Source organism: Ahaetulla prasina, chromosome 1 (assembly GCF_028640845.1).
Source record: "Ahaetulla prasina isolate Xishuangbanna chromosome 1, ASM2864084v1, whole genome shotgun sequence".
Taxonomy (NCBI): Eukaryota; Metazoa; Chordata; class Lepidosauria; order Squamata; family Colubridae; genus Ahaetulla; species Ahaetulla prasina.
The window spans coordinates 155,075,605-155,103,169 of NC_080539.1; the positions used below are offsets into that span (position 1 = coordinate 155,075,605).

The following is a 27,565-nucleotide window of genomic DNA, read 5'->3' on the forward strand; positions in this document are numbered from 1 at the left end:
GAGGAGGAGGAGGGAGGAAGAGGAGGAGAGGGAGGAGACTTCGAGGGGGTTGGCCGGCTGCTCGCCTGATTGACGCTTCCTTGGCTCAATGGGAAAGGCGCTGGGGTCGGGGCGGGCGTTTCTGCTGGCAGCCAGAGCGCTGCGCCGCGGTGAGGAGCGGGCAGTCAGCCTGTGCGCGGTGTCCGTGTAGGGTCGGAACCGCCGCTGCTCTTGCAGCCGCCGCCGCTTCTGACCCCCGAGTTAGGGAGGCACGGCGAGCCGAAGAAAGACTCTAAGCCACGTAAGTAGCTATTCCTACGTGGTGAAGAGACGATGGCTTGCTGAAAGGGATTGGCTCGGCCATCCCTTTCCTCCCCACTCCTACCTCTAGGAATAAAGAACGGCGCCTGCAATATACATTTGTTCGCATTGAAGTGGCTGCATCGCCTCCTTCCTTCCCACCTTTTCTGCATCTCAGGACTCTGGCGAGGGGGCTAAGAAGATCGTAGGGAAGGTGATTTTTTTCCCTTTCTGCAGCGCTTTCGCTCTTTCTCTCTCTCTCTTTTTTTTTACGTCCTTTGTGGTCTTTTTTTCTTCTTCGTTTTGGCTTGCATGTGCAACTGCACTCGAACCATCCGGGGGAACAACGGAGAAAGACCGGACGTCCCCAGGCCAATGGAAAGCTAAAGAGCATCGATTTATTCTTGCCCTTGATTGCACTTTTCCGTCTGATCGAAGGAAGCCCCAACGCGCACGCAACCAATTTCCGCGCTGCAGCTCCTGGAGCTTTGCGCACTTCGTATCCTGGTAAAGGAGCGGCGCTTTTTTAGTTTGGGAAACGTTGTTTTTTGGGTTTTGTTTTTTCTTCCGCCGAAAAAAAAGGAGGCTCCTTCAATTCGAAGAAATCCGGATCTGATCCCGCACCGTTAGCGGAGCTTCTCGACCATCCGCTGAAGTTAAATACTCCGCTGCTATTTTTTATTATTATTATTTATTTGTCTTCGGTTGCTTCTCTGAATATAGTCCTTTCCACGAGGGGAAAAAAAAGGATCAGACGCCCTCTACAGTTTAAAGCAAGTTATTAAACAAAAAAAAAAACCCTATTGAAAAAGCAAGAAAGAGAAAGAAAGAAAGAAAGAAAAATTCAAATAACCCGTGTGAAGATTTCGACGCGGGCGACTGGGAATCGGAGACTGATAAAGGAAGCCTCGGCCCTTTGAAACGCCTTTCCCAGACGTTTGGATTTTAAACCCCGCGGCGTTTCCTTGGGGGAAGGCTCCGCTTTTGCTCTTGTTTGCTACTTTGCGGGACTTCGCCGCTTTTTGACTTACCGAGAGAATACGCAACGTTCGAATCGAACGCGGCGGGGAGAATCGTTCGATTGATCGCCGCCCCCCCGTCCACTCTTTTTTTCCCCCATCGACGAGCCATTCATATTCTCCTGCTTCCTTGCGCTGGATAAAGCGGACTGTAGACCTTACAGAAACCTGCCATCCGAAGCACTCTTTCCCTTTACTCAGCAGCACAAAGGCATTCTTGCGGCCGGCCTGATAATCGCCAAAGAATTGTGAGTGTGTGTGTGAGAGAGAGAGAGAGAGAGAAAGAAAAGAAAAAATTGGGGTTGGGGGATTTCTTGGGAGGGTTTGTTCTCCATCCCCATGAACATACAAAGGTCAACCCCAATCACGATAGCGCGGTATGGAAGACCTCGGAATAAAACTCAAGATTTCGAAGAGCTCTCGTCTATAAGACAGACTGAATCCAGCCAGAGTTTTAGCCCCAACCTTGGCTCGCCGAGCCCGCCAGAGACTCCGAACTTGTCGCATTGCGTTTCTTGCATCGGGAAATACTTATTGCTGGAGCCTCTGGAAGGAGACCACATTTTCCGGGCCGTGCATCTGCACAGCGAGGAGGAGCTGGTTTGCAAGGTAACTTTTCCTTCCTTCTTCCCTCCCCTCCTGCCTTCCTGCAACCGAAAGCTCGCAAGCGCAGCGTGGCCTTTCCCTGCGTCTAGCAAGTTTATTTTTAGAAGGATACTCAAAAAGTGTGTGTGTGTGTGTGCGCCTTGCCCGGGAAAGGGAGCCTCCGGTTTAAGGCGCTGGGTGAAATTTAATTAAACAAACAAAGCCTTGCATAATTAAACGGCTCTCGGCAACTTTGCAGACAATGGGCCACGTTTATAACGGTGGCCTAGAGCCAAAGCCGCGGGGGGAAGAAAGACTGGAAAAAGAGGGGGGGGGTTGGGTTGAGAAGCGGAATCCCTGGATACAGCGCTTTCCTTTCCTTCCGATTTTTTTGTTTTTTAACTTTGCACGATGCCAATTCTTCCTAGACTCAGGATATTTTTGAGGGGGGGGGAGGTGGAGGGAGGGAATAATATGGGGGGGGGGGAGAATAAAACATTTTTTTTTAGCCAAGTTAATAATTGCAGGCTGGTAGCTTCGCCTGCCTAAGGCTGCAAGTTTCCCTGTACTGTAAGTACTTATTTGGGAACAAGCTTGGTAGAGCAGCGGTTTCTCTTCCAATAAAAATAAAAATCATCCGAAGGTTTGAGCTTGCAGGTCTGATTTATTTTAATCCGGCTTTTTCTTTTTTTAAAACCCAGATGGGTTGTTTGCAAGCACCATCCCCCACCTTGGAGCAACCATTCAAAAACCTTGCAGAATTGCATTTTTAAGACAAATAATGTTGCTTACCCTTGCTGGGATGCTGGCTCCCCATCCCGCCTAGCGTCTTTAGTTTCATTGTCAATGCGGGGGGGGGGGGAGAAAGGAAACCCCCCTCATGCTTGTCTATAGGGAAACTAGCACCCATTCACCGAGGCCATTCTGTTTCCTTTGTTCCTAAAGGGCTGCCTACAGTATACTCTTCCTGGCTGCTTAATGCACCAGTTTTCTATGCCATTCATCAGTTTTAACAGATGGCAACATAGAGAAAATGGTCATTTTTGTACCTTTTCAGTTTTAGGGTTTTTCCCCCCCAAAATGCACAGTAAAGGTCCTTTGAAAGAATTAAGTAGAGGTCTTGTAATCCTGCGTTTCATTGAGGTCTGGAAGCAAACAAGAGGCCCATTAACATCTTAAAATAATTAAAATAGCTTTGTACAGTCCTGCTGACTGGTGAATGATTTTTATTTAGATTGTTATGTGGTGGGAAAATTAAATTGCACTCTCTGGTTGCTTGTAAAGACTTGCTGTGCAGGGCAGTGTAAATGCATTGGTCACTTGTGAATCATGGCTCCTGGATGTTAATGAAAATTTAGTTTTCAGTATTTTATACTGTTGTTTATATTACACTGAGGATTTGATCTTGCCTGTTGTCTATTGCAAGGTGCTGGAAAACAGGGATATTTGTATCATATTATTTAAAATGTGTTCATTGGCTTATTAAGAACGATGGAGATTAAAATATTCTGCAAAAAGAATAACTGATATTTCCAAATGAGATGTTTACATGTGAACATGCAAAGAGCTTGTATACATTCACTGGAAATATTTAAGAAGTGAATTTTTTTGGGGGGGGGTGTCTTCCCATAATGCCTCTTGCAACCAGGAAGAAATCTGCCTTATAACAAACATGTAGATTCCCCCAAGAATTACTACTTTCAATTATGGTCATGATAAATATCTTGCTTTGTCATACTAATATAACCTTGGAGGATCCATTAAGCATGCTTCATAATTAAAAGTTAAATGCTAATGAAAGATAGTTGAATTGCAACCCTTGTAAATTTCCAATAATAGCTGCATTCACATAGTTGCTGATCCTCGTTTCTTCTAAATATGATTTCTGTGTCAGATAACAATCTTAATTTCATTGGGCATCTCTTTGTGACTGTGACACTTCTTCTGTATGAACTCTGCTTTCCTTCTCAGAACTCAAAGTAGTTAAGAATCAGGCATTCTGATCTAAATAATACAATTCAACTAAGAAAAAAGCCTTTGAAAAATCAGCCAGTTTTGCATGGCTGTTAAGGAAAATGCTGTTGAAAGCCTGCACCTTTTCCTGTGCTTGAAAATTGATCTGATTTTTCATGGAGACACAGTTGTGAGTATAGTCATTCAAGGTTGAAGTCTACTGCACCAGCCCTACACATTAAATAGTTGATATTTCATTCTGAGTAGACTTCATACAGTATTATCAAAATCGGCTTGCACTTCCTCTTCCTCAGATAGGCACTGGGACAGTGATTAATCTGTCCAAGTAAAAGGTTTTCATTTTGTCATCCACATTTCAAAGATCTAGAGGAGCAATACAGATGTGGTGAAACAGTTCATAGAATGCCAAAGTTCAGTTCTCGGGAAACATTTTGCTAGAGTGTGATCAGACTGGTAAGGATAGATGCTTTAATCTCGTGCATGCTAACCTTGGAGCATGACCCACTGAATTAGGCAGTCTTATTTCTACATACGGTACATAGAAATGCAGCAAGTGTTGTCCCATGTCAGAAGATGTCAAAAATAGATTCTGACATACGATAAGAACAAACTCCCCTCCTTAGTCTTTCACTTATAACAAAAGCCTACATTTTTTCCCCTGTAACTTCCGCAGTAACAAAGTAAATTCCATTTAACCTTAAATTGGACAACCTGGTGTCTGGGGGCAATCTTAGTAGTAATATTAACCTGCCTTTGTAACTTTTCTGACCTTCATTCCTAAGGGAAACAAGTGCAGGGAATTTACCCATAATATTGGTCTTATCTACCTGTGGTACTTCACTATTTTCAATGAAATGATTGCACTCTTACGAATCTCCTACATGTCTCAAGCACTGATTCATTCATGATTGGTCGATTTATATAACTTTTTAGTGTTGGGAGTCTTGGAGCGCTTTCATTCATAAGTCATCAGGAATAAGCTTGCTCTTAAAGAGACACTTGCCTAGAAGTGTCAGAAGTCTGAATTCTTGCACTAAATGCAGTGGGGCCCAGTCCAACCTAAAGGTAATCTATGTATCCCTGTAATTTTCTTCAGAAGAATTTCTAGGCACTTCTGTTGTTTCCTTTTAATTGAAGTGGTCTGAAAGCTGAATCATTACATGTATCTTCTGTCTCTCTTATACAAGCTCTCACAAGCAAAGAGATTTTAAAACTTACTATATCCCACAACCTTTCTTATTCTCCTATGTATTTCGAATACATACCACGAGACTTGCTCAACTCCATATCTCCCTCCATCTTTTAAAAGCAAAGAAAGTTCCTGTGCCTCCTAGCTATAGATCCTTTTGAACCCGGTGAGACTGCTCATATAAAACCTTTGCCCATAGTTAATGCAACCACATTTTATTGAATCAACCCAATCGTTAAAAGTTTGCCCAAAATAGTGAACCAGAAACTGGTCCCCTACAGCTTGGGTTTACATAAAGAGCTAGATTAAAATGTGGTCATGAATTTCTCACATGATTTCAGCCAAGGAACATGTATGATTGAGTCCTGAAGTATATACAGAGATTATAATCTTGCTAAAATTGTAGTTATAAATCAGTTTTGAGTTCACAAACACGCTAACACCAAACCATACAAATTACAGCTGACAGTATGAAGACCATCTGCTGGGAGATTAATGGGCTTCCTTGTACAGTTGTTTTGGCCACTATGTGCACCGCTGGATGAGAAGGGCCAGGAGTCCAAATTGGGAGGGCACTGCTTAACATCCTTGCCCCAAAGGTGCATTTTCAAGAGGAAGCTGGGCTTCCTGGTTTTTCTTTGAAGACCTTTCACTTCTCATCCAAGACGCTTCTTCAGCTCTAAAGGTTGAGAAGCGAAACATCTTCAAAGAAAAACAAGGAAGCCCAGCTGCCTCTTGAAAATGCACCTTTGGGACAACCATGAGCTGGATGACTGAGAATCTCCATAGATGTTTGCTTATGTCCTTATTACCACATTGGGAAAGGGAAGAGAAGTATCTTTTCCTCTTTATCTTGGAAAGCACAGCTAGATTAGTAAGAAGCCTTGGCTGAAGGACCTTTTAGTTTGGTAATAAAAACCCAATATGGATGCAGAAATCCTTTAGCCTTGTCTGTCTCCCTGTCGGAAAGTGGAGCCAATATATTAATGACTGATCTGTAGGTCTAAATGGTTTTGCCCACAGTTTGAAAGGAAAAATAACCTCCCTGTTTCTTTCCACCAACCATCAGGGAAGAAAAGTGGACCTTTTCATGCAGGGAGTCCACTGTGTTATTGGCAGAGCTGTGCTGGCAAGGCCTTGTGTAGCTGTGATGACACAGGTCTTTCCAATAAAAATAGGGAGCCCTGCTTATTTTGCAAATGCTGTTCTAGAATTCCATTCGAATTATCAGTTGAAAGCACAAGACTTGCAGGCTGGTAAACTTCCTTTTAATGTAGGGCAGCAGCCATTGTATCTCAAATAGAAAATTAAATCAGATGCTAGGCCCATCAGGGATTTTTAATTCTCCCTCATCTAGAGAGCTTTTTTTTAAAAAAAATAATAATAATCTGTCCCCTTTTTGTTTTCATTGGGGGAAAATACATCCCTTCCCTTCCCCAGCTAAAACCTTTTACATTTTAACCAGCAAGCTTTGGGAGCTGGAGGGGAGGAGAAGACAAGAGTTTCATTATGGAAAATGCCTGCCCAGGGCATTAAGGATTCAAGTAAAAATGGCTCTTACAGTTTACTCCTTTGTCAGCCTTGTCACCCTGCAGACGTATTGGGATTGCCGCTTCCAGAATCCCCCAAATCTCGACTGTCTGGGGAAATTTTGGGGTTTATTGTCTCAACCCACTGGGAAATAGCTGATTTAATAAAGCTAATTTCTTAATCTTGGGTTGACCAGTTCTAACTCTGTATGCCTACAACAAAACTTTGAGGGGTGTGTTTTTTGGGGACGGGACGGGGGAGGGAATTGGTCTTTCTTTTGGTAACCCTTTCTTTTACTGCAAACTCCAATTCTAGGTGTTCGATATTGGCTGCTACCAGGAATTACTGGCACCGTGTTTTTGCCTGCTTCCTCATGACAACATCAACCATATTACCGAAGTCATTCTTGGAGAGACGAAAGCCTACGTGTTCTTTGAGCGCAGCTATGGGGACATGCATTCCTTTGTTCGTACCTGCAAGAAGCTGAAGGAGGAAGAGGCAGCCAAGCTATTCTATCAGATCGCCTCCGCTGTAGCACACTGTCACGATGGCGGGCTGGTCCTGAGGGACCTCAAGCTGCGGAAATTCATTTTCAAGGATGAAGAAAGGTGAGGAAAGGCATCTCTCTCCCCACTCCCCTCAGGGAAAGCATGGTTGTGGTTTGCCATTTCAAAAGGTTTCTTTTCTGACTACTGTTCCTGGTATCTTCCTCAGTTAAATTTGGAGTTTGGTAATAAAAGAAGATTTTAATGGAGTTTGAGGGAAGCTGGTAGCCCATCTTCACTTCCTTGAGAAGTCTGGGTTGAGGAGAAGCCACCATTTAGCTTGTTGGTCTCCCAGGTGTCTATTTGGTTACAAGATGGATGCCCTTCCAAGTGTTCAAGGCAGCTTACATGGGCTGAGAGGAAATGGTTATCCCAAAGTTACTCCCATCAATTTCCATGGGTGGGGGTAATCTTCAACTTAGGTCTCTCCGCTATCAGACCCAGAGCCGTGGTGGCGCAGAGGTTAGAATGCAGTATTGCAGGCTAATTCTGCCAACAGCCATCAGTTTGATTCTCATCAGCTCAAGGTTGACTCGGCCTTCCATCCTTCTGAGGTTGGTTAAATGAGGAGCCAGATTGTTGGGGGCTGATTCTGTAAACCGCTTAGAGAGGACTGTAAAGCACCGTGAAGTGATATATAAGTCTAAGTGCTATTGCTGTATCTTGGCTGCTGTACCTGACCTACAACTCCGAAAAGGATGAATAGGGTTGTTGGGGTATGTAGTTCAGTAATCTTTGAAAAACCATAGGTGCCCCATCCATATAAAACCTAACTATATCCCACGTTGACTAATCTACAAAAAAAGAAAAGAAAAAGAAATTTTCCCATGAGATAAACTTTTGGATTGTAGTTTCATAACAAGTTGCTTTAATATATAGAGCTATTAATATTACTGTTGCGCATGAGTTGTTTCAGCTGTGTTTTTGGCCTTTCCCCTTTCAGTGGGTTCACTAGGAAGAGCATTTAATGTGGTTGTACTCTTGAGCCCAACCTCTTGTGACAGCTAAAATCTAGAAGCACAAATTCTTTTCTTTCTACCCCCGAAAACTATTTTATGCACCTAGTCTTAAACTCTAGAGTTATGCTACAATTTTTAGCTGTTATGTGTACATTTTCATCATTTCCAAATCGGTGGCTATCTCCGTTGCGATGAAAACAAGAGTAACAGTTGGATCATCTCCGGAGTTTTCAGAGGCTACAGTTTGATTCATTCATTCATTCATCATTCATTTACGAAATACCTATTGGGAACATGGGGAAGGTGCCAAACCAACCACTTTGATTGTTTCTCAGGTTTTTTTTTTTAAAAAAATGTTGCCTAATCAGAATTGCCAGCGTGCTACTTTTAAGTGCTTTTCTAAAAGAAATAAAAAAATAATAAAACAGATGGGATATTTTTACAACATTTGAGTTGTATTTCAATTTTGGTGTGGTAACCTGCCTCGTGATCAGGGATGAAATGCTCCCGGTTCTGACTGGATCTCACGATCCAGTAGCAATTGTGGCCAGTGGTTTGGCAATCCGGTAGTGACTGCTGACACCCTCCACCCAGGTATCATTACTTCCTGGTTTTAACCAGGAAGTAATGTGTTTTTTACCTTCTGCATGGCATGTGGACTTCCGAGCCGGTAAGGAAGGTAAGTAGATTTCACCCCTGCTCGTGATCCTTAAAGATCTCATTCTAGAAAGTTGATCTCCTTCTGTTCCACTCTGCATCAGTTGCGAGAGTCTGGCATTGGTAGGTCACCAGCAGGGATATGTAGAGCTTGCCAATTTGGAAGCAACACATTCCAGTCTTCCTCTGGACCATGCTTTAATTTCATTTGACTTCTTGGCCCATGCTGTTCTGGAGGAATTTGTGCCTTCCAAAAGTAAGTTCTCTAGTCTGCTTCCAGTTAGAGAATTTGCTTCCAATCCCCTCAGAACTACTGCCAGGGTGGCATGTCGGGGTGGGGGGGGGCGGGTAGGTGCAGAAGGTTCAGTATGATCCGGAGAGGGAGGGGAATGTCCTATGGTTCTCCGGGATTGATGCACAATCCTTAAGCATTAGGCTGCCCTTCATTGCTTACTGGAGGTGATGCCTTTTGAAAAAGAGCATCTGACATAGCTTAAAGCTCTCACTTAAGTGGCATCAAAAGCAACACACAATGCTACAAAATGGCTTGTTTGGTTTTAGCTCAGAATGCTATATGAATATTTTGTATCTTGTAGTTTATAACTCATGGATCAGGCGGTTTAGGTCATTTTAAACAAACTTGGGTTCCATAGTATAGGGCAGTGTTGGCATGCCAGAAACCAGAAGAGCAGTTGCTTGGCATGCGCGCACCGGGCAGCTGTTCTTCCGGTTTCCGGCACACGCATGCGCACCGGCCACTTGGTCTTCTGGATTCTGGCATGCATGTGCATGCAAAGACCAGCTGTCTGGTGTGCATGCGCGCACCAGAAACCAGAAGAGGAAGATGATTTTCTGGTTTCTGGCACATGCATGCAGAACGGCCAGCTAGTCTTCGCACACACATGCGCACCAGAAAACCGGAAGACCAGGTGGCTAGTGTGCATGCAGTGCAGAAAACTGGAAGAGCAGTTGCCTGGTGCGCGCATGCGTACCAGGCTGCTGCTCTTCTGGTTTCTGGCACTCCTGTGCGTGTGAAGACCAGCTGGCCGTTGCGCCGGAACCCGGAAGAGCAACAGGCGATGGCTTGCGTGCCTGGAGAGATGGCGCTGCGTGCCACTTCTGGCATGTGTGCCATAGGTTCACCATCACAGGTATAGGGTTTAGATTCCCTCCCTCCACTGGAGAAATGGACCTCAGATCTGGGGAAAATGTTAGCTAATGCCAGTGTTCTCTTGCTCTTTCTACCCAGTGGTCCTCTTAATGACCCACATTGTGTGACTTAATGACCGCAATTGGGAAAGCCAGGATTGCAGGCCTTCATCAAAGCAGTCCTGTGGCATCTCACTTAATGACCACTTTACTCAACTACTCAAATTCTGGGCCCAATGTGATCATAGGTAGAGGGACTACCTGTGTGAGTCTGGGGTATGGAGAGGACAGGATTGTAGAGCATGTGACTTCACTTGGCTTGACTCTGCTCCCATCCCTGTGAGATTACATGTTTTATCCTGTACACACAATCTTTCAATGTGACTTTGGATTTAGAACTTTTGTAGGGAACGCAGTTGGATTTTGCAGCGTTCCAGCTGTGATTCAGAAGATACATTTTACAATGCACAGGAATATGAAAGGAACACCTGGTGTTGACTCACTAAAGCAGCTTCATCTGTTCTTAGGATTTCACTATCCTGAAGAACAACTTGATATTGGAAATGGACACCGTTGCTTTAATGAGTCCCCGTGTGGATGCTTCCTTTGTGTTTCCACACATTTCAAAACATTTCTTCAGAACTGAATCTGAAGCATTGTACAGAATTAGAACATAGGAGGAAAAATGGCTAAACACTTTTTTGTTGTGAAACAAAGCCAGGTTGCATAGGTAAAATAAAAATATTGATTTGGTGCGTAAATCTGTTAGGGTTGACCAGTTTACATGGCACTTATATCACTTCATTTTGGTCGTAGAATTTCTTCAAAAATCCGGTAATATTTCATAAGCCTTACAGAAATCGCTATCTGGGCAGGGTTAATTTGTGCAAGCCTACAACACCCTGTTAATATTAGTTATTCAGCAATACTATAGTGGCAATAGTTCTCCCTTTCAGCTTCACATTGAGTGTACGTTCTTGGTAATTACTAAAAGTTGTGGGCGAATGGTTGCTTTTAAGAGTTCCAGACTTCATCATTGCATTCATTCCTTCTGGAAAGTCATACGTGTTTAGAATCAGTATACAATGGCTGTTTGATTTAAGATGTGTAGAATGTGGAATGCATTTCTTCGCCTGCTGAGAAGGAACCTCTAATTCATACTGAGGTCTTTTGCTATGGTGTATAGTGAACGCAGAGGGTGAATAATGAAACACACCAGCTCAATCTGCGTCCCATGTGTTTTCTCCATGAGGAACATAGACCCACAACCAGAGGCTTCTGTGCTCTTTGAAACCGCGAAGGTTGTATAAAATAGGGCGGTAATTCCTTGTATAAATCAATCCCCATTCTTGTTCCATAAAGTGCACTTCTATTTCCTAGCATTCTTGTTTACTCCTTGCTTCTTCCTGATGAGGGTGCCTTGTCCACATGAGTCCTGCTTATTTCCTGTTTGAGAATAAAGCAGCATATATTTTGAGACGCAGTCTTCGTTCAGAAGTTCCACATAGCGGTGTATTCCCAAGTATGTACTTTGCTCTGAACTGGTGTCTTGCTTTGATGTATTCTTGGTTGTGATATAATATTCTGGTGCTCAACCTCATCTTGCTGGAGATTAATAGGCAGTCGTTACTACATGAATTGTGTTGCTCCATGCTTGGTATTTTACAACCTTGACATGTGCACAAGAGAGGGGAGTAAGGCCTTGGATCCTGATGAATAAGATCAACTATTATGTCTGAATTAGTGTTTAAAGAATGCTCACTTGAACTATTACCTTTTGTGTGGCACAATGTGATGTACCGTATTTTTTATATGTATTATTTTATGTTTCCATTAATAGATTTAAGAGATTTGCTGGCAATTGATATATCTCTCTCTTTTTTTTACTGAATTGTTGAGTGTTTTGCCATTTATGCCAGTGCCCAAACACAAAAGATCGATCTCTTCTCACTTTCATTTAATTGATTATTTTGATTAATGTTACTTATAGTCAAGCTATTAGCATTGCCTAAAAATAACTAAGATGATGTTTTGAAATTAAAATAATATGTTCAGCTTTTGTGTTATCACTTTTTTCCTGTTGCAATCATTTTGTCCTGCCAGTAAATTATATTCAGTGAGTACTTTTAAAAGTCTTCAATTAAATTCAAATGTTGGCTGTCATAATATTTAATGCTTAGCATTCATACTTGTTAATCAGTTTTGCTAGTAACATTTTTAAAAGGATTCTATTATTTTAGAAGCTTTTTGCATTCTAGGTGGCCATTTTTTAACAGTGGGAAGTATCTCTGGATTGGGAAGGCAGTAATGTTTTCTCATTATGTTAAGTGTTAGGAACAATACAAGAATTTTAATGCATAGATATACAATTTATCAAGATGGAGAGAGAGAGAGAGAGAGATAGATAGATAGATAGATAGATAGATAGATAGATAGATAGATAGATAGATAGATAGATAGATAGATAGATAGGATTCCATATGTGGACAGAATATAGACCCCCAAATCGGATGGATTTCTTATGACTACCTGGTTAAGACATCAGGCTAGAAACCAGGAGACTGTAAGTTCTAAGAAGCCATCTGGGTGACTTTAGGCCACTTCTCTCTTAGCCCAATTCACCTCACCTCACCGGATTGTTGTTGTGGGGAAAATAGGAGGAGGAAGGAGGATTATCTAAGTTTGCCCCATTGAGTTATGTATAAAGTAGTAAAGGTGGGATAAAAATCTAATTAAAGAAACATAAGGAAGTCACTTCAACGAGTCAAGACTTCACTGGAGGGGCTCAAACCAAGTATAACCTTACCTCTTGTTCTGAAGGTAGAATTAGTCCATTCTAGGCTTTGGTTTTGCAAACTTGGGGAAAGGAAATTATCCCCAAAATATGACCAGTGATACAAGCTCTAGCATTCCCTACTTCTTGCCAAGTGATAGATTCGTCTTAAAGCATTGGCTCTTTGTTCTTCACCTGATAATATGTGCTATGACAGTCCGCTGCTCTTCAGTTGCTTAGCTCTAACAATGCTTTCAGGAAGAACAAATCCATATGCTGCCTTCCTCGAAAACAAACCAAAGGAGCCCAGTCTTCTAGGAATTACAAGTGACACAATAAGGCTATTTTAAGATATATCTTAACACTGAGTTTCTCAGCTGATTTGCATGAAAACAGGCAGTAGAACAATGTATTAATCTTTGTAATAATAGGCGGTCGTGGAATACGGTGTGGTCTTTACATTAAATCGTCCTCTGTGCAACCAGATGAACAATATTGGTTTTATTTCCATTTTTGCAACTGAGGAACTGAATCTGACAGTTCCTTGCTGAAGGCCGCACAGGAAATTGGCGAAGCAGCCTCTGAGAGCAGATTTCCCAGATGTTTCTGCCACAAGCAGAAGTAATCCTAGGTACCCTCATCCAGTGATAGCACTAGCACTTAGACTTATATACCACTTCACAGTGGTTTACAGCCTTCTCTTAAGTGGTTTACAAAGTTAACCTATCGTCCCCAACAATCTGGATCCTCATTTTACTTGGAAGGATGGAAGGCTGAGTCAGCCTTGAGCTGGTCAGGATCAAACTGCTGGCAATGGGCAGAGCCAGCCTGCAATACTGCATTCTAACCACTGCGCCACCACGGCTCAACGATAGGGCTCACCATTTACTGAAGATAATCTTCCCGATTATTAGATGGCGATTCAGATTTTCAGATATTCAGCCCATCGGGGTTGCTTTAAAAATATATTCAATGAAGAGAGGAAGCTGGGCTGCAGCCATGCCATCTGAAAGACTGGTTTTTGAAAGAAAAAAAAATTGGTTGTTGTTAGTTGCGAAGTCAGGTCCAACCCATTGTGACCCCAAGGACAAAAAAAGTTATATACTTTTCAGAAAAAATATTTTGATATTTTAAAATATTAAATATTTTTTCTCTTTTTGCTACTCCCACTATGTACACACCAAAGCGAGCAGGGCCTGTTTTATGTACTTCTCATTGTATGTCTTGTCTCTTAATGGCATGTAGCGTCTTAAGTTCAACCGGTTTAATATTTGTGGTTTGCATCATTCTTCTTCTGGCAGCAATTCCCTGTGGCTAGCTAAACTGGAATTGTGGATAAAGAGGAAAAAAAGAGCGCCAACAACAAGTGGTGTGCTTGGTGCAGCAGTTGCCCCGTAAGCTCTGCTATTTGAACAGATTTGGCTTCTCCATTATCTTCTGTTTAGCCTAGCAGGGATCAGCAGAGCCCTCATGTAGTTTGTGGGTTTGTCTGACTCACTAAAAACTAGACACCAGGGAAGCCCTTGTTGTGAATTGCACACTCAGGCATGGGTAGGATGGTAACTTTACGCTAGCAGAACACTTGGAATTTAAACAGGTATGCTCCTGGTATGACTGCTGTGATGGGGCTTGTCTGTTCATTAAAGTCTGACTGACTAGTGCGTGTAGCCATGCCATGGAGCATATAATTTACTCTAGAAGCCAAATGGACGTCCTTTCCCCAACTCCAGATGTTTACCTTTGACTTTTTCCCTTCAGCAAGTTGGCCCTTCCCCAAACAAAGCAGCCACCCAACATTTTTGTCATCCCAAAGGTGCTTTTTCCAAAGGCAAGTGTTTTTCCTTGAAGACGTTTTACTTCTCATCCAAGAAGCTTCTTCAATTCTGTATCGCGTAATGCTTCACACCTGAAGAAGCTTCTTGGACGAGAAGCAAAACGTCTTCAAGGAAAAACAAAGAAAGTCCAGTTTCTTGGGGAAAACCATGACCTGGATTACTGAGAATCTCCATAGACAATCAACTTTTTGGTCATTTTCTAAGGATGCTTCTGTGAATCAAATGGAATCCATACTGGCATGTACTTATTTAGTGTAAACAGTATGATTTTATAGAGACTGATTTGCAGCTTTGCAGCATCCTTCCATCCTATCTACCTTTCTTCCTGTCTGTCTGTCTGTCTGTCTATCTATCTATCTATCTATCTATCTATCTATCTATCTATCTATTTTTGTTAAGAAAATCTACTGTAATCAAACAGGAAGAAACTTTGTAAAAATTCGATCAGTTGGGGGACAGAGCCAAGCAGTATAGCTGTAATGTCTGTCTTGGTTCATTTTGAACATTTAATAACATTTAAGAAGACAGAGAGGAATGCATTTGAAATACATATAAATCAATCTACATCATTTTAGGACAACAGGATTGGTTTTACAATGAGGGCAGATTGGCAATAATTGTGCAGTATTCCTAATTCCACTTCCCATCACTCTTTTCTAGAACCTTTCATTTCTCCGCCAGTAGATTTTTGTGTTTTTCTTTCTTTCTTTTGCTTGATCTAATATGCATGCTGGGTCCATATCATTCCTTGAATCTTTTTGCCTCCCTCCCCTCCCCCCCCCACCCCACCAAGACATAGTTATGGATATGAAGATGAATAGACCATATTAACTCGGAACAGAATGAAAAGCTGCAAGGTCAAATGGAATAGCTCCTTAGCTGTAGAAGGTGAAAGGAGAGGTTACCCTTCATCCCAGAAAAATAATGCCTTTCCTAATGAATTTTGAATTTGCCAGCGTGTGGGGAGGCGGATTTTTGTCCTCCCTGGCAGCACATCTCATTTATCAAATGGTAAAAAGTGGATTAGTTATGTAATTTCATTTGGCTTCAAAGTACCTATGTACTGCTTTTTTCTCTATTGAGCAAGCTCACTATTAGATTCCAACTTTCTTATTGGGGATTATTGTGTTTTGTAAGGTCTGCGTACGTTTCAGTTTTTTAAAAGGCGGCATTCTGAAATTCTGAATCAGGGAATTGGAAAATTCCTCGTTCAGTATTAAGAAAGTTTGTCCATTTCTGTGGGATGGGTTTGCCATAGTCTTTAAAACAGATGTGTTGCATTTCATAATTCCTGTTCTTATGGGGAAAGGATTATAATTCCAACGTATCCTAGGGGTAGGGAAGAGTACAAGGGAAAGGGAAAGGTTTCCTACCTTAAACTATTCCAATGTTCCAAAATTTTAGATGAATTTTAATGGGTTTTTAGTTTTTAAATGTTTTATAATTCCGGCCAATTGTATAATAAGTTTTTTAATTTGTTCTTAATTGTATATTGTTACTGTTTTATTTTTGGCTGTAAACCGCCCTGAGTCCTTCGGGAGAAGGGCGGTATAGAAATCTAATAAATACTACTACTACTAATAATAATAATAATAATTTCTATACTTAGCTTTTTTTTACAAACAATATTTGTATCTTTTTTGTTAGGTTAGTATCAAAACGATACAGGCAGTCCTTGATTTATAGCAGTTCATTTAGTGACCTTTTAAAGTTACAAAGCCACTGGAAAAAAGTGATTTATGACCGTTTTCTGCATTTACACCATTGCTTCATCCCCATGGTCATGTGATAAAAATTCAGCCGCTTAGCAACTGACTCATATTTATGACGGTTACAGTGTCCCTGGATCATGTAATCACCTTCTGACAAGCAAAGGGTTTTTGACAGCTCCTCAAAATCCCTGGATTATAATAGTGCCTTATTGTCATACTTGATTCATTCCTTTATCGCTGTTTGGAATGCTAGACTTACTCGTGGATTGCTCTCAATCCAGAAGTTCCAAAAACCATCCAATTATTTAAAGCCAACTTTTCAACCCCAGATGCTAAATGTAGGGCCAGCTTGGATGAAAATTGCAAAACAAAAATGCTAATGCTCACCCAAGAACAAATGATATAAAACAGATATGAAGAACCTGTGGTTTTATAGTTCTTGTCAGCAGCCAAAGACAGCATTGGTCAGGAGTAAGGGCTGCTGGGATCCACTTCTAAGCTGAAAGTTGCTTATGATCCACAGGTAGTCCTCAGTTTACGGCTGTTTCTTTAAAATAATGAGGCTTTGGAAAAAGTAACAGAAAGTCCTGCAAGTTAAAACTGTTGTAGAAATTTGGCAACCCACTTGCATTCATGATGGTTGCAGCATCTTGTTGGGTGATTGTGATTCGCAACCTACCCAGCTGGCTTCCAACAAGCTTAGTCAGTGTGGGGAAGCCAGATTCACTTAATGACCACATGTTTCACTTAATGATGCTGTGATTTGTTTAACAGCCTTGGTGATTTGCTTAACAACTGCAATAAAATTGGTCATAAAATTGGGTCTGGTCATGTGATGACTTACTTAATGACCTCACTGCTTAATGATTGAAATTTCAGCCCCAATGGTGATCATAAGTTGAGGACTATGCATGCTGAATTTTTCTGCCCAGGAGGGCTGAGTTGTCCTATTGTACAGAAGCACCATCAAGGAACTTAACTAAACCTTCTACCAAGATGGTAACTGAGTCCCTAAAGAATACTGCTAAGACATTCCACGAATGCATAGGCTATACTTAGGTTAATTCCAATAAAATAATTTGTTACGATTTGCCACTTTACAGAAAACAACATTTTTCTATCACAAAGGAGTGGGTTTGTGGTTCAGCTGTGGTTTGAATTGGGGACTTTTTAGCTCTTGTTCTTGGCAACGGCCGTCTCCAGGAGGGCCTTCCACCAGGTTCGCCTGGTTCGGCAGTTGCGCCCCTTCCTTGATCGGGATGCCTTATGCACAGTCACTCATGCGCTCGTTACCTCTCGCTTGGATTACTGTAATGCTCTCTACATGGGGCTCCCCTTGAAGTGCACTCGGAGGCTCCAGTTAGTCCAGAATGCAGCTGCGCGGGTGATAGAGGGAGCTACTCGTAGCTCCCATGTAACACCGCTCCTGCGCAGACTGCACTGGCTGCCTGTGGCCTTCCGAGTGCACTTTAAGGTGTTGGTTACGACCTTTAAAGCGCTCCATGGCTTAGGACCTGGGTACTTACGGGACCACCTGCTGTTACCACATGCCTCCCACCGACCCGTACGCTCCCATAGAGAGGGACTTCTCAGGGTGCCGTCCGCCAAACAATGTCGGCTGGCGGCCCCCAGGGGAAGGGCCTTCTCTGTGGGGGCTCCCACACTCTGGAACGAGCTTCCCCCAGGTCTACGTCAAATACCTGACCTTCGGACATTCCGTCGCGAACTAAAGACACATCTCTTTATTCGCGCGGGGCTGGCCTAAATTGGATTTTAATGGGAAATTTTATTAATTTTTAAACGGGGTTTTTAGTTTATGGTAATTTAATTTCAGGCTAATTTTTAAATAAGTTTTTTAAATGATATTTTAACTTGTATATTTGTATTGCTGGTTTTATCTTGCCTGTACACCGCCCTGAGTCCTTCGGGAGAAGGGCGGTATAAAAATCAAATAAAATAAATAAAATAAATAAATAAACCAAGTTGCCTAATTTCTGAGGCTTTGGTGTTACTGCTGTAAATAAGGCAGAATTCCCTTGTCCCAAAGGTGCTTTTTCAAGAGGCAACTGGACTTCCTGGTTTTTCTTTGAAGACATTTCACTTCTCTTCCAATAAGCTTTTTCAACTCTGACTGGATAGTGGGGACAGCTGGTCATTTGCATTCTTTTAAAGAGCCTTTGAAGCTAGTTGGATGTTTATCTGTGTCCTCAGGGTCACCTGAGTAGTGCAAATGGGTGTGGAGCCTTTTTGGAACTGCTGAAGGCACCACACCCGCTTGCACTACTTAGGTGACCCTGAGGACACAGATAAACACCTCAACGACGCTCTAAAAGAATGCAAATGACCAGCTGTCTGCAAGGAGTATAAATCCTTCCATTCCCCACCATCCAGTCAGAGCAGAAGAAGCTCCTTGGATGGGAAGCAAAACGTCTTCAAAGAAGAGCAAGAAAGTCCAGTTGCCTCTTGAAGAATGGACCTTTGGGACAACCATGACCTGGATGACTGAGAATCTCCATAGGCAGAATTCGCTTCTGCTCTTTTAAGATCCTATAAAGGATTTCATCATTAATACAGCCTGAATATTTACGCTGGAGAACGTGGCAGCACTGAATATGGGGAATTGCTTTTCTTCTCATCAGTTTATGCGAAATGGCTTGCAATTGTATCTGTGTGTTTATACTCCAGGGGCTGCCACCAGTATGCACAATCCTAACCCTCCCAGGGGCCTTTTAATTTATGACCAGAAAGTTATAAACATACTTCGAGTCAGTGACCTATCTCCACATGATTCATTTTCTTAGAAACTATCTACTCTTGGTCCTCAATTATACAGGTAGTCCTTGACTTACAATAGTTCGTTTAGTGACCTTTTGAAGTTACAATGGCATTGAAAAAAGTGACTTTCGATCATTTTTCACACTTGCGATGTTACATGGTCACGTGATCAAAATTCAGGCGCTCGGCAACTGGCTCATCTTTATGACGATTGCGATGTCCCAAGATCATATGATCCCTTTTTGTAAACCTTCTGAAAAGCAAAGTCAGTGGGGCAGCCAGAGTCACTTAACGTCCGTGTAACCAACATAACAACTACAGTGATTCACTTAACAACTGTGACAAGAAAGTTTGTTAAAATGGGGCAAAATTTTAACAAATATTTAACAAACAAAATTAACAAATATCTCACTTAGCAACAGAAATTTGGGGCTCAATTGTGGTCATAAGTCGAGGATTACCTGTACTTTCCCCATGATCTACCCGCCTCAGGTTGAAATCTCTGCAGGTATCAATTGAAGTGGAAGCATAAGGAAATTCTGCTACGTCTACTTGAAACAATTACGTTAAAATATTACTGAGATGTAATAAATCAAAAGTCACACTAACATTCTAACTGACGGTAATATCACATCCTTTTTCTGAGAGCCTTTTTTGTTGTTCCCCTTTCACGTAGGCAGAGCCTAAGTCAAATATTTTGTCACCCATCAATCTTCACCCTTGCAGGTACTTCTCTGTGTAAACAACATGAAGCCCTTCTCACAGAATTTTCCTGCAAATCAGAAATTCTTTAAAATCCCCAGATTTTTCTGAGAAGTGACTTAACGATATAACCCATGGTGGGAAATACCATAAGCTGTGGGCTAATGGTTCATCAGAAATAACTCACACCGCAAGTAGCGGTGAATATGAAAATAAATAAATAAAAGTGATCCGTGTTTCCTTCTACTGCTGAAGAGCCATGTCTGAATGCACTCAAGTAATGAATGTGGCATTGATAAGAATAGTATTGTTTTTCATGGGCTTCCCTGCCGGTTTCTATGGGGACAAAGACGCATTTCCCGTTTGAGTGCTGTTTGGTGCCCTCTGATTGCACTTTTGTGGTTTCATTCACCAGTAATGGGAAAGCATTCATAGACAGAATCGCTTCCCCTTTTTCAATAGCAATGCTTCAGGCTTGATTGTTTTCTTAAGCATTATACTAATGCAGGGTTCTGTCGGTGATCTGATAAATGCATAATGCTGTCTTTCTAAGCGTCGGCTGCATCTCCACTTTCTGAATGGAAATGATACACTGCAATTACGCTGGCCTTGGGAAGAAGCTTTGCATTACACAGTAAGTTTTTATAAGGCAGGTCTTCTCTCGTGGTGAAAGCCCACATTTATCAAATCTCAATGCTGTCATTCCCATAGCTAGAGTTGGAAGAGGAAGACACGAGCAGTTGCTGGAAGCCCAGTTAGAGAATTTGTGATGCCGGTAACTAGCTGCTTGAAGTACGACTGGAAGGGTCATGTCATCTCAGCTTATACCATAGGCTTTGACAATTACCGGCAGTGTACATTTTAACTGTATAACTGTTCCATTTGTCTAACCTGGAAGTTAGGTACAGCTTCTCTAATTCTTTGCACACTGTGCACCCAGAGGATTCTACCAGTTCGGGCGAACTGGTAGCTCCGACGATCAGCTGGGAGCTAACCAGTTCGCTCCAACGATCGGGTCAGCCAACCCACCTGCCCCTGCGCTTTACTTACCTTTATCCTCTCAGCTGATTGGTGTGGCAGAGCAGATTGCCGTGCCTCAGCTGTGTTACTCCCAAGTGGTAACAAAGAAGGTTAGTATTTGTAAAACTGTGCCCAATCACCAAACCAGTTGTTAAACCGGCAGCATCCCACCACTGCATACACCACTTGGAGAAACAAGCAAAGTGAGCTTGTATTTCTTGACAAGGGCTGCAGGGATGGGAGAGCTCCTGGGAACTCAGGTGCCTTTGGCCAGACTTGGAAAGTTGAAAATATCTCTTTTAAAAAACAAAAAACCCAATGCTAAGGAAAAGGCATGGGTGCAGTTGCCAGGAATCGAGCTAGATAGGAGTGTATCTTCATTTTTTCACATTAGCAGTGCTCCCTTGGCATAAGTAGAGGACATGGGGAGAGACAGGGACCAATCTATTTGACTGGCTTTTGGAGAAGAACCTTATTCTTTCCTGTTTTTTTTTCCTCTCTCAAAGTTGGCTAAATGTTACCTTGCTGCATACCAGTTACGAGAAGGTCAAACAAACCAGCAATCTGGATTGTTGGCTATTAGTTCTGACTGTATGGTGTACCTTATAGCAACAATTTAGAATTAAAATTAGAATTAGAATCAGGGGTGAAATCTACTTATCTTCCTTACCAGTTCGGAAGTGCTCGCACATGTGACATGTGCGTGCAGACCTTCTGCGCATGTGCAGAAGGCAAAAAACACATTACTTCCTGGTTAAAACCAGGAAGTAATGACACCCGGCAGTTGGACAGAGCTTCACTCCGCTATCGCTACCAGATTGCCGAACGCCATCACCCTAAACCGGGAGCATTTCACCCCAATTAGAATTTTTTATTGGCCAAGTGTGATTGGACACACAAGGAATTTGTCTTTGGTGCCTATGCTCTCAGTGTACATAAAAAAACAAGATACATTCATCAAGAATCATAAGGTACAACACTTAATGATAGTCACAGGGTACAAATAAGCAATCAAATCATACAAGGAAACAATATAAATCGTAAGGATACAAGTCGTAAGTGGGAGGAGATGGGTGATAGGAATGTTGAAAAGATTAATACTAATGCAGACTTAGTGAATAGTTTGACAGTGTTGAGGGAATTATTTGTTTAGCAGGGTGATGGCATTCGGGAAAAAAACTAAGCAAGGTTTGCTGGAGGAAGGTCTCGATCTTTTCTGGAAACTTCTTTGTTATTTTTATAATGGGTGGTGTGTGTTTGTGTGGGGAGAAGAAGGGGGGAAAATGTACGTGTGTAACACAGATGTTGATCTTGATGTATTTGCTTTGGTCTCATCCATTCAGCAGAATGAAAACATGGCTACTTCTCCTTTGCCTGATTCTGCCGGCGATTACAGTAAAACAAGTGGATTAATGCCAGCTGTTCTTCAGTGCTCTAGTTTTAAACAATCTGCTCTCTCGTGAATGCAGGTCCTCGATTCTTAAATACAGGAGATGATTGCGTTGTGTGTGGGTTTTTCCCCCCTGTTTTTATTTTGCTGGTACAAATCCAGTGCAAAGATAGTAGCTATTGCAGCGTTCATTGTTGAAAGAGGCAGCAATGTAACAAAGGAGCACCTCTCCTTTGTCAACCTCACAGTAATGTTTGGCATCAGATATCTCGGAGGAGAGGGAAGAGCGGAGAAAATAGGAGAGGGAGTGACATTTCAGCAGGATTTTTATCTCGGGAACAAAATTGGAAGAAGGTAGAGGCCTGGGGAAGTTCTTTTTTTAAAGGTAACCAAGGCTAGAACAATAAGGGAGAGAGAATGACTGCACAGCATGTTTCTGCCATTCTTTCCAGTCCTTTTACCAGTGGGCGCTTTAGGAAATATCTGAAGTTTGTTCTGGGTAGTTGAACACATTGTCTTTCACTCTGTGTGGGTTTTTTGCTCCCTTCCTCTATTCCGTGTGTGTGTGTACATTATGAAGGGCAGGGTAAGGTGTGTACAAGTAGTCCTCAGCCTACAACCTCGATTGAGCCCAGAATTTCTGTTGCTAAGTGAAACGTTTGTTCAGTGAGTATTGCCCCGTTTTACCACTTTTCTTGCCCTGGTTGTTAAGTGAATCGCTGCAGTTGGTAAATTAGTAGCATGGCTGTTAAATGAAACTGGTTTCCCCATTGACTTTGCTCGTCAGAAGGTCGCAAAGGGTGATCCCATGACCCCTGAACGTTGCAACCATCATAAGTGTGCCAATTTTGATCATGTGATCACAGGGATGCTGCGATGGTCATATGCATGAAAAACAATCACAAGTCAATATTTTTAAGTGAATGGTCACTAAACGAACTGTTGTAAGTCGAGGACTACCTGTATAGTCTGTGCTGGAAAGCATAACTAGGAAGAACAAGGATTAGAGTAAAGCCATCGGTCACTGTCCATCTGCCTATCTTGTTATTATTATTATTATTTTCTGGAAAGTTTTTCTCTGTAGCCCCAAGATGGATCTGATCTGTTTTCCAACTTAACTTTTATTTTTTGTTGATTTTTCCCACTGTGCAAAATTTGGTCCTTTTCTGATTAATTTTTGGAGAGTTACCCGTCTTTTTGATGGACCATCAAGGATTCTAAGCCCCATTACATGATTTCTTTCCGACAATCCGTTCAGGAGGGAGGGGTGGCAGGGAAATGTGCTGTGGTTTCTGGTATTGTTTCATGCAATAATAGGCAATTCAGTGTTGGTGACAGTGTTAAAGGTTAATTGGTATTTAATGAAAGGGACATGTATGTATAAGCAATCCAGAAGCTGCCATTGGGAAAATAGATTTATAATAAACCTCTGCATGTTTAATGTGATACGTGACTTCGTTTAAGTGAATGAGTACACTAAGGATTATCCACCCTCTACACCTTTTAGGGATATTTTATTTTCTCAGGGCTAGTAGGAATGGTTATATTCCCAAAGAACTGATGTTCAAGATTGAGATCAGCTGTAATAAAGTTGGTTTGATTTAGTGTCGTAGTACAGTTTTTGTAGATACTGAGCTCATACACTTGGATTTTATGAGACCATCATTCACGGGGACTAAGAGCTGTTTACTGATTTCTCAAGCATGGGGAAAGCTCTAACTCAGTTATAAAGCACAGGCTTTGCTTGCAAAAACTGCCAGCTGTTATGCTTGACATCTCAGAGTTAGCTTACGTGCGACCCAGCAGAGTGACTGACTGTCACCTACTACTGACAGTATTAAGTAGATAGAATAACCCTGGCCTGTATGATTTGACTGAAAAAGCTGACTGCACTCTCTTTCTTTATCTACTGTGTATACTTAGAGATGTACATCTCTTTATCTTTAAACTAAAATGTAAGCCAAGTTTTTAACCAGATGCCGGTGGTGAGTCAAATGAATTTGTTTCCGGAAAGGATCCAGTTCATGGGTGCGCTTAGTAGGCAGTCAGCCTTCCTCGTGCATTTATCTGAATGGGTCATTCAAGGTGGGACTTAGGGCTATGCTATAGAAATGGCCTAGATTTGCAAGTTTCCCATCTATTTTTGGAAATAGCTGGACAGGGGTTCATAAATATGATGGGTGGCCATATAATTTTTCTAAATAGGTGCCTAAGAACAGTGGGAATCAAACATATACCACATTTTGTGTGACATACCTTAATGGAGTATTAAATGCACAAAAATGATAAGCATGAACAAAAGATTTACGGGGACAATATGGAAGACAGGTTCAGATGAAAAGACACATCCACTCATAGAATAAAAGCTACGGGTGTTAACATTTACAAAAATTAATCTAGTCAGATTGCTACTTGATATGCCCTCTGCTTTTAACCCAGATCTAACCCAGAACATCCCCTGATACACCCATGCTTTTTCCAGAATGGGGATGTTCTTCAGAGTTACAGCTACTGCTCATTTGTTTATTTTCTGGATAAAACAAGAGGATAGGGAACCCAATTGGTATCGATATGCGTCGTAGCCTGAGTGAATATTCTTGCCTTTTCTTTGATACCACGTATGAGTCATTGTCACTGAGTCTACCCTTTGGTTTGTTATTTCTTGCTCTGCAGGTCTAGAGTAAAACTGGAGAGCCTTGAGGATGCTTACATATTGCGAGGAAATGACGACTCCCTTTCTGACAAGCACGGATGTCCAGCCTACGTGAGCCCAGAAATCCTGAACACAAACGGCAGCTACTCCGGCAAAGCAGCGGACGTGTGGAGTCTAGGGGTCATGCTGTACACAATGCTAGTTGGACGCTACCCATTTCATGACATTGAACCGAGTTCTCTCTTCAGTAAAATCCGCCGTGGGCAGTTCAGCATTCCAGAGACTTTGTCCCCCAAGGCGAAATGCCTTATACGTAGCATCCTGCGCCGAGAGCCCACAGAGAGGCTGACATCGCAGGAAATTCTGGACCACCCTTGGTTTTCCACAGATTTTAATGTGTCTAATTCAGGATATGGTGCTAAGGAAGTAACGGATCAGCTGGTGCCTGACGTTAACATGGAAGAGGATTCTGATCCATTCTTTAACTAAGCGTCAGGACTGGTATGGATAATGCATGGTCCAGAAAGGACAACGTGAAGGGAGACCTTTCTGAAAACGCAGAATTATATCTCTGTCTCATCCTGGTTTGATAGCAAAAAAAGGACCCACTTGGAGGAAGCTTTTGTTTTGATTTATTTTAAGGCTGGAGAAGGAACACTCTAAGAATCAATGTAGCCCATGAACGGTTAAACAGGAGGAATTGTTGCTATCAAGTCAAACTGACATCGAAAGACAAAAAAAAAAAAAGGAGGCGGTAGCAGCACAGAGCTGCTGTAGTAGCTTCTCGTCTTTATGAAGCCAAGGACACTGCACACCCAACGTTTCCGATGCAGCCACCACTTCGCCACTCCTGATTCCATTTCATTCAAACACTTACGATTCCCAGTGGACAGGAACTCTTGCATTTTGGCATCGCACTGTTAGATATTTAACTTCAGCCATTATTCAGGGAAGGTTACAATTAGCTATTATTCTGTTCCTTTGTTTCCTGTTTTCAGAATCTGGATGTGGCCCTAGGGCTTCATCTTTAGGAGGGCTGGTGGGATGCGCACAAAGGAAGATACGAGAAATGAATGCTAAGCAAGGTTTTGGAACATGTCTGGATTCCTAGTTTTAAATTGACAGATACAAGTTATCATTTTTGGGGAGTAATGATGTTTGGAATGTTTTATTTCTTTCGAGGGAGGAAAAATTCTCTCCAAATCAGTTGTATTCAGATGTTCTCCTCGTCAGACCCTACAGAAGACTCTTTGATCTGGTGAGGGCTTCGCTGCGTGACAAACAAGTTTGCTGATGGAGCAGTCCCTCTCCGCTTTGCCACTTGAGGGGATACTCTTGAAGAAACTATACAAGAAACTATACAGTAAAATAAATCGGTAGCTGATGACTTTCCCCACCTTCCATCGATAGCAGTGTCCACTGGATCAAAGAGCTTTCTGTAAGCGGAGTAGATTCAGTTGAATGCAAGCCGTTGGTTTTGGTGGGCTTGTTTTTTGGGTTAGAGCTTTTATTGCAGGGAGCCAGAAATCAGACTTCTTCACCATGCTGGCAAAAGACTCTAGAATTGTTTTCTTTGGGTTTTTTTTTTTCAAAGACTGTTGAAATACTGGCTTTCACCTTGACCCACTGTACATCAAGTTGACCCGGTGGGGCGAGAAGGATTTGCTTTGGGATTATTCAAAGAAGGAAACAAATTTGATCTTAGAACCAGCTAAGTCTCCACATGACCTGAATATGAACAGAAGGTGGATCTTTCTGAAGTGAGAAGTATATACCACCTACCCCTGCCCCAAATATCTTGGTAAGGCAGTGGCTTAGGTTCTCTTGCTTTCATTTTTTTTGTTTTTTTGGACTTACAAACAAGAATGCTCTTTTTATTTTTCTGTTTATTCACCTGTTAATAAGCTGAACATTGCTGGGACACAGACCTGTCTCCTGAAAAGTACATTGTAATATGCACCTTTTTTATTGTCAAGATTTTATTTATTGATGAATCTGTCACAGTTGTGATGAATTTAAGCCAGTACTTCAATTACGGGTTGACTTGGGGGTGACATGTTACATGCTGTAGTTAACAAACTTGTATTTTCTCTTCAGGTATTCCTGTCCCTGACTGACATATTTTAAACCCCTCCTCCCCCCTTTTTCCCTCCTGCAATTCCACCCCTTTGTTAAAGCTTTCATGTTGATTTAGACTGGCAAATGATTTTTATTACTGCTTTTATATTGCTATATGACATTGGAGGAAACAGCGGAAAACCAACACATCTTTTTTTGGCATCGCTATTTGTGTTTCCAGTACCTCAGCTGTTCTGATGTTACTGCCTGTATGCGTTTTTGTGAAGTGGTCCTGTTTTTTGGGATAGGTACATGTGGACTCTGTAGTTTGTAAATGTTACTTGAATTTTGTGCTTAATTATAGTCTGTGGCATGTTGCGTACAAGCTACTTGGCATTTGACGTATGAATGCTCTTCGCCTGCCCTGCGGGAAGGTTTTTGATCCCACTTGCCAAGATGATGGCTCAGAGTTCCTTAATCAAGAGACAAAGCTGCAGCTAACCTGCCTTGCTTCTATTTTGGTATCTAAGACTATAAAAGAGTTAACGTTTTTACACTCTGAAGATGGTGCTGTGTTGAGGGACTACTTCTTCTGTTTGTTTGTTTTTCCAAGCATTTATTTTATAAACTCGTAGGAAGAAAGATTGGTGACGTGCATGGTGGGATTTTACTGCCTCTGGTGCTTTTTGTCTTGTATTTGGTTTAATGTTTTTGTCCTAATCTCTTCAATAAACAAAATTGTGCATATTTAACTAAACATA

General features: G+C 41.9%; 1 protein-coding gene across 2 annotated transcripts; it reads left to right on the forward strand.

Annotated features, from left to right (window-relative positions):
- Window positions 1-138: 138 nt before the first annotated feature.
- On the forward strand, window positions 139-27,565 carry TRIB2 (tribbles pseudokinase 2). Of its 2 annotated transcripts, none has more exons than XM_058178687.1 (3): window positions 139-1,907; window positions 6,892-7,184; window positions 24,767-27,565. In XM_058178687.1, the coding sequence occupies exons 1-3, from the start codon at window positions 1,638-1,640 to the stop codon at window positions 25,233-25,235; spliced, it is 1,032 nt and encodes a 343-aa protein (XP_058034670.1). In that variant the 5' UTR covers window positions 139-1,637; the 3' UTR covers window positions 25,236-27,565. The 2 variants fall into 2 exon arrangements, with proteins under 2 accessions (XP_058034670.1, XP_058034677.1); XM_058178694.1 differs by lacking the exon at window positions 139-1,907 and adding an exon at window positions 3,862-4,026.